The sequence below is a fragment of the Mustela lutreola genome, chromosome 2, assembly GCF_030435805.1.
Source record: "Mustela lutreola isolate mMusLut2 chromosome 2, mMusLut2.pri, whole genome shotgun sequence".
NCBI classification, from domain to species: Eukaryota; Metazoa; Chordata; class Mammalia; order Carnivora; family Mustelidae; genus Mustela; species Mustela lutreola.
Genome location: NC_081291.1, coordinates 58,927,736 through 58,940,036, shown reverse-complemented (window position 1 = coordinate 58,940,036; position 12,301 = coordinate 58,927,736). Strand labels below are relative to the sequence as shown.

General features: G+C 50.0%; 1 protein-coding gene across 3 annotated transcripts in view; it reads right to left on the bottom strand.

Annotated features, from left to right (window-relative positions):
• MGLL (monoglyceride lipase) overlaps nucleotides 1-12,301 on the bottom strand; it is a 225,868-nt gene that overhangs the window by 25,833 nt on the left and 187,734 nt on the right. For all 3 annotated transcript variants that reach the window (XM_059161919.1, XM_059161918.1, XM_059161917.1), the window contains exons 4-5: nucleotides 4,236-4,372; nucleotides 2,789-2,899 (exon numbers count right to left, since the gene is read on the bottom strand). In XM_059161919.1, coding sequence (XP_059017902.1) covers nucleotides 2,789-2,899; nucleotides 4,236-4,372 — 248 coding nt within the window. The remainder of the gene's footprint in view (nucleotides 1-2,788; nucleotides 2,900-4,235; nucleotides 4,373-12,301) is intronic.

The following is a 12,301-nucleotide window of genomic DNA, read 5'->3' as shown; positions in this document are numbered from 1 at the left end:
TCAAAACTGCCCAAGACCCAGGGGCAGCAACAGATTTCGTGGTGGGGAAGATGTGTCCTCAGGTCTGGGGGCAACAGGAAATCCAATTTGTCTTGGTTAATAAGAGGAGACCAGCACCCCCCAGGGACGGCTGGTTTCTGATTTGACAAGGTGATCTATTAGCACAGGGCTTGGAGAGGTCACACTGGTAGCCTTGCCTGGAAGTTCCACTTCTGCTAGAGACTCTGATGGGAAGCCTTGGGGCCCACCTCTGGGCCCTGCTGCCATGACCCCCTTGTGCATTTTATCTGGAAAGCCCCAAGGTCTCTGGCTTGTCTCTAAGGAAGAACATTCACGTCAGAAAATACCTATTTTCTTCTCTAGGGAAACATTCTAGAGGGAGAGTGGACAGCCCTGGATTCAGATCAATCAGGCAAGCTGTGTGATCCTGGCAGGTCACTCGCCCTGCCCAAGCCTCAGTGTTCCCTTTCACAAAACAAGGTCACAACCTCTCCCGGGGGTGATAAGGCAGAGGAAAGCAGGGCACATGCTGGGCGCTCACTGAACTGAGTACACCTTCCTGAGTCAGAGCACATGGGTGCCGTGAGAACTCCCCGCTCCACTGTGATCCTGGTCTTGCTCGTTCTACGTGGAAAAGAATCCTTGATGTGAGTGATTTGCCCTCGTGCTATATAGTTGATTACAGTCATGAGGGGAGCTATCCAGGAGGTCACACATCCTCTTGCACATGTCAGTGACCAGGAAGTAGCCCATCTGGGCATTACCTATGGTTCTGGGAATGACCTTCAATTTCTTTCCCTGGCAGAAACAGGGTGGCATCCACCTGCACTGCTGTCCGCCTACACAGCACTGAAATTTACTAATGACAGTTGGTTCCAACAAGTCAGTGGTGATTTCCTTCCAATGGGGCAACACTCAAAGACGCGAGACATCTCTATTCTTCGGTGGATTAAGTAAATCGCTGTTCTCTGGTTAAACTATCAGATAGTTCCAGGTTTCTCTCTGGCTCAGCCTGTCTCCATTTCTCTGTATGTAAAGGAAAGGCTCTCCACAGGACCTGCCCACCCACCTCTGGCCATGGGCTGAAGGAAACACTTTGAAAACATTCTTACAAGCCTTTATTCCTGTCCAATGCTCCTCCACTTGGGTGCTCGGGAGGAACTGGAGGTATCAATGCTACCGGGTAATTATTTAGAAGTCCTGCCGCCGTTTGACGGTGAGGCCAGAGAAAGGAGGGTAAGCCAGTTCCCCATGGCCCCATGACCCCCACCTCACCCTCTGAGTCCTTTGAGAGTCCTGACAACTGGCTCAGAGGGCAGCCCCACTGGCACTGGCATAAGATTAACCCTTCCCTGGGGATGCACGGGGTTGGGATTCTCCAACTCTCATTCACTTATGCTCTCTCTTAAACCTCACGCCACTAAAGGATAGGTCCAGAACATTCACAGCCCACGTTCACGGCAAGCAGTCCTGAGACGCCACGCTCTCATCTCCCTTCTCTGAGACGAAGCACCTGTTCCGCTCCTAGGCAGTTCAGTTGACCCCTGAACAATTTGAGGCTAGGGGCGCTGAGCCTCTGTCCAGCTGAAAACCAAACATAATGTTGACCCTCCCTGCCCCGCCCCCTGCCCACAAAACCCAACTACTAATAGCCTACTGTTGCCTGGAAACCTTACCCATTACATCAATAGGTGATTAGCACATATTTTGTATGGATTACATAACATACGTTATATTCCTACGCTAAAGTAAACTGAAGAAATAATGTGATTAAGAAAATCATCAGGAAGGAAGAAAGAAAATCGTAAGGAAGAGAAAATATATTTACATCCCTATATGTTTTTTTTTCATTTTTCTTTTCTTATTAATTTCTTTTCAGTGTAACAGAATTCATTGTTTTTGCACCACATCCAGTGCTCCATGCCATATGTGCCCTCCATAATACCCACCACCTGGCTCCCCTTACCTCCCACCCCCCGCCCCTTCAAAACCCTCAGATTGTTTTTCAGAGTCCATAGTCTCTCATGGTTCACCTCCCCTTTCAATTTCCCTCAACTCCCTTCTCCTCGCCATCTCCCCTTGTCCTCCATGCTATTTGTTATGCTCCACAAATAAGTGACACCATATGATAATTGCCTTTATCTGTTGAAAGACATCCATGCAATAGTAGACTCATGTAGTTCACACCTGTGTTGTTCAGAGATCAACTGAATGTTAGCTCGTGTACCATGTGCATGCACATCGCCCGGAGCCCCAGAACCAAGAGCATGTCCATGCATGCCACCACGTACCGGGACAACAAAATGATGGCTCAAACAGAGGGATGCATCCTTAGAGCAAAGGAAAACGTGCTCCAGGCTGGAGGAGAGCTGCTGCTCAGCGGAACCCCCTACGTCACCACCACAGCATGTACTTTTAGCTCAAGCTGGCAAATAGTCAATGAAAATCAGCCCAGGCCCTCAACACAAACTGTTAACAAAGGTTATTTTGCTAGATTCCCAACATGTGTCACTTTTTCCCTCTTCAACTTTCACCAAGAAAACACACAAAAACAGGAAACCGTTCTTCTCTCATCGCTAAGGGAGAAAACACACCTGACTTCAGACATCACGGAACCCCCATGGCAACAAGGTTTGGTATTTGTCCAAACCTTCACACGGTGAAGGATGAGGTCCGAAAACGGACTCCGGCCCTTCCCCCCAGACTTTAGCCAGTAAAGGACGTGCCCATGGACGCCCAGGGACCCCCCGGCCCTGCAGGACTCGCCCAGAACCGGAAGTCTGTTTACCTTGAAAGTTGTCGCAGACTCAGGATTGGCCAGAACCAAGGGCGAAATAAGGACCATACCGGAGAAGTGGCTTGGCCTCTCCGCGGCCGTGAGAATGACGATGGCACCTCCCTGCAAAGCAAAACAGGCCAGGATGGGCACATGCCAGCTTGGGCCAGCACACATATTTCTAATAAACCACCATCAACACACTCCCCCGAAGCTGCAGGCCTGGCCCGGAGCCCCAGGTGGGGTGGGGGTGGGGGGCTTACCTTGGAGTAGACTCCACCGAATGTTGGATAAACTGGATCTGCAATTATTTTATTACACACATTTTTCCCCCCCTCAGGGTTTTCCAAGAGCAAACATTTCAGAGAGATATAAATAAGGTTCCTGCTTGTGGGCTGCCAGTTAAACAACACATTCCTACTTCGTTTCCAGCCAAAAGCTGGCAGACCCCCAATGCATTCATGCCGTCAGCCCTAATATGAGATTTTTGTTTTGGTAATCGGATTATAAGAAGAGATGGCTATACTTTTTTTTTTTTTCCTTCTTGGTTCGGTCAAGGTCCCAGAAATTTTGGTTCCAAGAAAAATACTTAGTGAGCATGAACAGTGCTGGAAGCATGAGGCTTTGGTTGTGGGCCTGAGGATGAGGGTAGGTGGGACCACAAAGGCAGATAGAGGCCGGGCAGGTAAGAGACGTGCAGGAAGCAAGACAGGCTGTTATAAAGGGGGCGGAAGCCCGGCCCCAAAGGGAAAAGTCCCCCGCCGCCCCCCACCTTCACATATCATCAGTTCAAAATTCTCTGCCAGCCAACCTGTCAGGATGCCCAGGGGGAGACGTGCTGCCCATTTGCAGGCTGTGGACTTAAAGATTATACTTGGTAGATTCTTAGGGGATTAGATACATTTAAAAGGTGGAAAGGATTCTGAATGGTGTTTAAGGACTTGTTTCCCTGGGGAGACCGTGTCCCCAGTTCCCATTCGTACTGTACAGGCTGGAGCAAGCATCCAGGGTTTGGGCACTTTCCCTGGGCTTCTCACTGACGGAAGAGCCATCCCTGCTCTGAGAAATGGCTCTGTAGGGAGAGGCGCCCTTGGGAGTCTCACCGTGAAATGGCACTGAAGGGCCAACAGAGCCTGAAAAGAAAAGATTTGTTTCCGAAGAGGCCCTGCAGCAGAGGCCCTCAGAAAGGATGGGCAGGCAGCCTCTTGGCATCTTGGGTCTCAATGAGAAGCTCCCTCTTGGACTGTCTCCAGGACACTGAACCTGGCTTGTCCTGAGTGCAAAAATGCCCGGGAGCTCCAAGTTCAGGGCACGCAGAGAGTGGGGCGTGCCAGCCAGGCAGAGAGCAGGTGGGGTGGGGAGCACCTTGTCTTTTCATCACGGGGGTCTCACCCCTCCCACCCACAGCGAGGCTGGGGACCGGGCTTGATTTGGGTGGGGTCTTCTGCGGTCTGCTTACCATGGAGTGGCCCAGAAGGAAGACAGGAAGCCCTGGGTAGTCTTTCTGCATGATATCCACGTGCTGTAACACATCCCTGATGAAAACGTGGAAGTCGGACACTACCATCCTCTCCCCTTCGCTCTGTCCGTGGCCAACTGGAAGGGAATGGGAAATGAGAGAATCACAGTTACCAGGAGGCCGTGGGCCACCTGAGCCCAGTGGTTTCCCCACCGGAATTACCGACCACTCTTGACCGAGGACCCAAATGTATCATCCCGTGGAATCCTCTCTTTCCAACCACTCTCCCACATGGGAGTTCTCTCCCCGTTTTACAGCTTCAGAAGTCAAAGCACGGACTGGTTAAGGAACTTTCCCAAGATCCTACAGCCTGGAAGTGAGATAAGGAAGGACAATGTTTCTTTGCAAGAAACATTGCAAAGCCTGTCCACGCAGCCAGGATGCTTTCCTTGTGGCTGTTTCCAAGGAAGGAAGAACAGACAGGTGCACAGAGTCTCAACAGGGTCTGATTTTCTACCAAGTGGCCGGGAGTGAAATTGATGGGGCTCAGAATTTTCTGGGGTCTTCCCAGCAACTTGGTCCTCACAGTTGTGTTTCAACATTAGATTTTCACCGGGTCAAAGTGTTACATCTTGTCACCTCACTCACAGCTTTCAGCGATGACAATCTGACAAACACACAATGAGATAAAACAGCCCGGGGTGTTTGCCAGGAGCCTCCACGAAGCCGCGCTAAAACTAGGTCACAGTGTATTCCTCCTGGACTTTATCATCTGTCGCGTTTCTGCGCTGTTCGTTTCCCCTGGTTCTTTTCTTAGGGCCTCTCCATGTTTTCCCTCTGAAGGACATCAGTCGCTATAGAAACAGCGTGCTAGCGGCTGCGGCTTCCTTATTCAGGCTGCAAGCCCCTCACGAGACTGTTTGAAAATCACAAAAAGAAAGAGATCCCAAAGAACAGGGGCCACGCAGCCAGGGTATCTGCCCAAACTCTTCCTGCCATCTCTGCGGGGACAAGCTGTTACGGGAGTAACGATGGCAGCACTCATTTCATAGATAGAAAGGGGAAGGACTTACTGCTTAGAGCTGATAGGCTGCCCGCACCTCAAATTCAGGACCCACCTCGTTGGGCAGGGGACAAGCTCCTGTGCCCTGCTGTCCTGCTGTCCACCACGCACAACACGCCCCAGCCCTGCCACCTTCCTGACCATCGCGTGGTGGCAGAAGCCCACCAGCAGTCGCTGTCTCAATAGCACCCTCTGCTCCTTCGCCCCCGGAGGGTTTCTTCCCTCCTTAAATTGATTATTATTTTTTTATTGTGGCAAAATAAAGATACCATGCAATTTACCATCTCAACTATTTTTTAGTGTACAGTTGGTTCAGTGGGCTTGAGTACATTCACCAGGTTGTGCTGCTGTCACCACCATCCACGTCCAGAACGTCCCTGAATTGAAGCTCCATACTCCTTATCAGAGTCTGAATTGTGTCCCCCGCCACCCCTAAACTCTTATGTTGAAGTCCTAGACCCCTGTGGCTCATAATGGGACTGCCTTTGGAGACAGGTTCAAAGAGGTGACTTAATTAAAATGAGGCCGTTCTGGTGGGTCTTAACCCTATCTGACCCCTGTTCTTATAGGCAGAGGAGATTAGGACACAGAGACGTCGAGGGCATGTGCACAGTGGAAAGACCATGGGAGGACGCAGCAAGAAGTTGCCACCTGCAGGCCAAGGAGAAAGGCCTTGGAAGAAACTAGCCCTGCAATACCTCAGTCTTGGGCTTCGAGCCTCTGGGTGTGCGAGTAAATAAATGTCTGTTGTTTAAGATGTCCCGTCTATGGCGCTTTGTCATGGCAGCTGGAGAGGACTGATAACACCCATTCCACGTGAATTCCCCATCCTCCCTCCCCCATCCTTAGAATATACTTCAGTAATGATATGCCAGAGTCTTGTCTTTAAAGTTCAAGTTATTGCAAATATGTCCTAATTATTTCTTCCGTGGGCTTGTGTTCCTAATTTGATATACAATGATGTTTGTTAATTTCAGAATAAATTTGTTTCCACCTATAAGTTTTGCTTTTCAATTTAATTTTTTTTCCTGAATAGATACACACTGACCCGGTACAACAATTAGAAATTTATAAGAAGGTTCACTCAGTGAAGTCTTACTTCTATGCCTATCTACTCCACCTCTCCTCTCTTGTTCCCTATGGTTAACCATTTTAGTTAATTTCCGGATTTTTCTCAAAGCATTTCTTTTTTGCAAAAATATGTTGCCATGCGTGGTAGGTACCCCTTGGTGTGAGTAAAGGGAAGTTTCTGCAAGTAGTCTCTCGTCGGAAACTATCTGTGTGCTAGCCGATCTCTGGTTTCTTTAACAGCAGGCTGTAATAAATGCCTGGGGGTATTCTAATTCACCTTGGTGAAGGGGCATCTTTGGGGTGTATGTCTAGACATAAGGTTGCTCGATTGAAAGGTACATGCCTGTGTCACTTTGGCAATTTCTGCCAAATTCCCCTCATGTGGGATATCCGGTCTTGACTCAAACCCCCAGGTATGGGAAAAGACTCATTCCCTCAGCCAACAAAGCATGTCTACTGGCATTTGGGTTTTTACCCATAAGATAGGGGAGAACGTGTAGTTTGAACATCTTCTCATTCTTCAAGAGCCAGCTGTATTTCTTTTGTGGTGAACTGAGAATTCATGTCTTTGCTTATTTTTTTCTGTCTCGCATTTTGTCTTGATATTGAAGAGCTTCTTCTCTACGAGTTGATCTTTTGTCCTTTTACTTTGTTTATGTTGTGTTTAGCTGTGCGGATGATTCTTATTTTTAAATGGCCAAATAATAAGTCCTTTCTTCTAATGGCTTCTGAACTTTGATTCTTGGTTATAAAGGCTTTCTCTATTTCAAGGTTCTAAAGGGTGTTGTCAGTCATATGTTGTAAGTCCTTCTATGGTTTCATTTCTTTTTTGTAGTAACATGCACATAACACGAAATTTACTTGCATCACTTCTAAGTGTTCAGCTCAGTGGCCTGAAGGACACTCACAATATTGTGAAACTGTCACTCCTATCGAGCTGCAACGTGGAGGTGGGTCTTAATGTCTTAACGGAAGTCATGAAAAATTCCTTCATTACGTCACTGGATTGTGAGGTCATCCTTGTCATACTCCATAGTTCCCACTTTCACTTGAATCTAGTCTATTTCTGGATTTCTGCCCAGTTCCGCCAGTCTGCTTACTCTGGGGCTAGCTCCTGTTATTAAGTATTACAATATCTGCCTCTCCTCTCTACGGACCACATGCAGGAGGCCCTGGGCACTCGCCCGGCTCGCCCTCGTTTCCGTGTGTGGCTCCCATGCTCTGGCTCTCCTCCGATTATATACATCTCTACTAACTACACAGTCTCTGGCTCCAACGCTTCCAGACTGCAGATCTGGTCAGAAAGACTCCCGGTTGTCCTGTGGCTCCTCAAACTGCTTCCAGACGGGCTCTCCTACTCACATGGGGCTTCATGTTGCCTTTGACTTTAATTCTGTCCCTATGGCTAGTTGATCCCTGATTCCTTCTGGATTTCCAGCGGCAGAGCCTCTTGAATCAGTCGCTCCCAAGGGATGAGGCCCCTGTTGGGTTTCACTGGCCACGGCCTCATGACCAGCCTCCCTGCCTGCTGCAAGCTCTCCCGGCTTTAAGCGGCTCAGCACTGCCCTGCTCCCCTTCTGGAAGGTGCTCTGAGCCCACAGTAGCCCGAGATCCCCACTGCACTGTGCCGCGGGGGATTCCAAGGCAAGTCTGCCTGGCCTGGGCAGAGGAGAGTGCTGTGTGTGATGAGTGATGTCTGCTAAGGACATGAAGGAGGAAGTTCAGCATGCATGTACCCCATATTTGCCAGGCTGTCCTGGGGAGCGGGGATCCCCTTGTAGTCACTTGCACTTCCTTGGGGCTCTGTGCACAAGCCTGGCAGAATGGAGGGGCTTGATGAATGTCCATTGAAATGAACTGTAGGCAGTATTTCCATAATGGCCACACATCAAAGAGCTTTACTCCATGACTCCAGCTACAGTGGATGTGATCCATTTACTTTCCCACCATACGGACGGAGCCTCCGAAACCACAAACAGTCCACGTGTGCAACTCAGATTCTCCTTTCCCTTGTGTCTTTTCAAGAACCCTTTTTCAGAAGGCTGATGATCCTGTTAATGTTCGAATAAAAAGAAAGGACTACCCCACATCCCTTTCATTAGGGAACCAGTCCTACTCAATATTCATTTTCTTATAGAAGAAAACGCTGGGACAAGATGGCTTGAAGTAAGGGAAGACAGAATAAAGGCTCACAAAGCGGGAATAACAACACCCGATGTTTGAGTGGCCGTTTATCATTTACAAAGCCCTTTTCCCAGAGTTTATTCCCTGTGATCCTCACGACTGCGAGTTAGGGTTCCAGCGCCCCACTTTCCAGAGGAAAGGGACCCTCTGGCTGACTGAATGGAGCTCGGTGCTGCAGTGAGTCAGGTCCAGACTCCACATCCAGTGTCTTTCATTATCCATGGGAAACATGGGCAGGAAGCGGGAGCTCGGAAGGCGGTGGAATGAAGAGAAAAGCCCTTCCTCACTGGGTAAGAAACTGCCACCAGCACACAAGGTGGGCACCTTCCCTCCAGGCTTGTGTCAAGAGCTGCTCGCACCTGAGGCAAGCCCCGGGAGTGGCCCATCAGCTGCGGTTCACACGGGGTGGGTCACACTCGCCAAGCAGCTGAGCTTGTTACTACCTGCAGATGTGCAAACACGGGCCCCAGGAAGCATCTGTTGCGAGCCTTCCCAAATATTTGAGAGCAGAGCACAGCAGGAACATGCAGGCTGGGCAGAGACATCGAAATTAACCACAGCAAACAGCAAACAGCGACAGACGCTCACCGGAGACCTCATGTCTAGGAGAGCACTGTGTTCGAAGGTGTTTGCATGGACACGATGACCCGTCCCTGTTCAGCTGATGGGGCCTTCGCTCTGGCTGCCAGGAGTTAGGAGGGAATGCTTCACCTCCGGGTGGAGGGAGGGAGTCAGCAGGGTGGGGAGAGGCCCCCGGATAGGGGGTGCAGATAGAAGACACAGCGAACTGGAGACTTTCCTTAATGAAGCAGGATACAGGGTCCTGCCTGAGGTCCTGGTCCTGGTCTCTGGTTCTGCCTCCACCCACCAGGCTCCCACATGGAGGAGGGCAGCCCTCAGCTCCAGGGCTGGCCTGCAGCAGCACCTACTTCCCCTGCTGACCAAGAGACCCACAGAAGCTGCTAAGTCCACGGGAAGCCTCAGTGTGGCAGAGCTAGCCAGCCAAAACTTACCCTCCCCTGGCTTGTGTTATTTAAAATGCAAGCGTGTGACTACAGGTGTTAACATCAGACCAGCGTTTTCCCGCAGTCCCTGTGGCTTCTGAAAGTCATAGGCCAGCCCGGAAAGTCTAGAATGCTGCCAAGGGCTCCACGAGACCTCAGGGTGCCCAGGTCCCAGCTTGGACATCTGTCCTATGAAGCGGCGCCCGGACATCTCCAGGGAGGTGTCTGTGGCGGAGGGGTAGGGGGGTGCCCTACGGCTTTGGTTTTCCTAGCCTCCTACCTATGTAAGGGCTTCTGTACAAGCAGAAATCTCTCCCAGTTTCTGCTTCTTCAGAAGTGTTATTTTCCATGCCGTTGTGTTTCTGCAGTTCTGTGAGTTCTCTGTTCTGGATTTTCTGGAGGAGCTTTCTTCCCATGGGCAAGGCAGCCTTGGGAGGCACGTGGAACTAACTCGGAGCCTAGGCTCTGGGGAGCTGGTGTTGGTCTCCCTGGGGACATCCATTGGTGAGAGAATGGGCACTTCCTCCCACCACAATTAGGGTATTGGCCTTGCATTCCTGGCTAACCCACTGGAGGTCAGCAAGCACTGGGCTGGGGGGGGGGGGGCGGTGCGCTCACAAGGTGTGTGGTCAGGCCAACCAGAGAGATGATCACTGATCATCATGGAACCTCTGGCCTTGCAAGTCATATGCCTCGACCAGCCGAAGCGAGATGTGAGCGTCACAGCCCCTCAAACCCAGCGGGAGAATTGGCTGTAGCTGACTGCCAGGGTGGAATGGACACTGTTAGGAGCAAGGTGAAGGCCCTCTCGAGGCCCCCACTTCTAAGTCTAATGGAATTATTAACTCGTATGTATCACAGGAAGGAGAGACACTGGTATAGCCACTTTGGAAAACATTTTGGCATCTCATAGGGTGGAAATTCTGTACTCTACAACCCAACAATTTCACCCCAGGTATAAACACCTGCAAGAGAAATTCTTGTGCATCCCCCAGGAGACAGGCATAGGGTTGTAGCAGCCTGATCATAACCAGAGATGGATATATTGTAGCAAAAGGGATCTGCTACAGTCAGATGAATAAGCTTGAATGAGCTAAAGCTACGTGTAGCAACATGAACGAATCTTAGACAACAAAATATAAGGTGAACAAAAGCAAGTCACAGAAGATGGTGTAACTGTGCAGATCAGCCGTTTCCTATAAAGCTAAAAAGCAAAAGCAATAACAAAACCTCCCAGCAAAAGTAAACAATGTACTCTTTGAGAGTGCCATGCCTATGTGATAAAAGCATAAAATAGCAAAGTGAGGGAAGGGAACACAAAGTTTATGATGGTAGTTACCTTGATTACTTGCCCAGGTGTAAAATGGGTAAAGCGTGTACCCATCTTCTGCAGGTGTTGAGGGGATAAAGGAAATGGTATAACCTACTGGGCATACAGCAGGCCGTCAGCATATGCTAACTATCACCCGCCCGCCCCAACCTTGGCCCTACATACAGTTTCAGATGAGAAAACTTGTGAACTATCTCGGGGTTCAGCCCTCTTCTGTACCAGCCTTCTTCCGCACATCTTCCGCACATTATTTCTCACACTTATAAGGATTTAGTCTTGTCCAGCTCTCCAAAGAGACAGAGGGCAGCTGGTCTGCGTCCCCGGGACAAGCATGGCTTTCTTAGACACGAAATATGAAATCACCTTTCAGCTCAGTTTCCTACAAACAAAAATTCCCCAGGTTTCACACGTCACAGACTCCTCTTCCCCTTCCAAAACAGTAAGTTAGATCTGTCATGTCCTTTCCTGATTCCAGAAGCCCCCAGGGATGTTCTTCAGTGCTGGGAGCTTGTTTGGAGTGTGTTTAGGTAAACACGACAAAAACACAGAAATGCAGCGACCCAAGTCCAGTGCCTGTGGAAACTCGACCGAGGGCTGCTCAGAAAAAACAAAGGAGGATGCGCATGGTACCCTGCATGGCTTTCAAACACGCACAGATGCATTTCGCCAAGATGTGAGATGCTCCACTTTTAATATATACAAAGCGGAGCTTACTGAAAGCCTCGGAGAGGGACAAGTCCCCAAGACCAGCTGAGGTCACCGTCCCAGAGCTTTCAGAGAAGGCAGGAGGCGGAGGTTCTCAGCCCCATGAAGTAAGTGGGGTGCAAATTCAAGATGTGGACCTAAGACGGTACGAAGGCAAAAAGAAAAGAGACCCATTCGTCAAGTTTTCTCATGAGCTCATGCCTATGCCAGCCTCCTGCACTGTGACTCCTGCAGTGACTCCTGCACTGTGGTAATAAGAACACTAAGGATCACTGTCCAGTGCAAGAAGAGGAGGCAAAAGCCAGAGAGGGCCGGGCACTAGAGGACTGGGGTTAGGGGTGGAGGGCTGGAGTCAGCTCAGCCTCCATGTGACCTGGAACAGGTGACTTCACCCCCAAAGGCTCAGCTTCCTCGCCTGCTGTAAGGGACACTCATGGAGCCCACTCCATGGGGTGCCATGAGTATGGAGTGAAAGCCTGAGTGTAAGGTGTTGGCACTATGTGGGGGTGTGCAGGTGGGCTCAATAAATACCTACTGTCATGATCACGTTATTATGAGGACAGGGTCCGGACCCAAAGCCGCCCTGCATTCTTTGCACTGGGACATCTGCTGTGTTATTTTTTTATTCCGGCGCATCACCGACCCCCTCCAGGATGCAGGGAGGTCCTCTGCTCCTCAAACCCGGCATTCACTCTGTACTAACATGGCC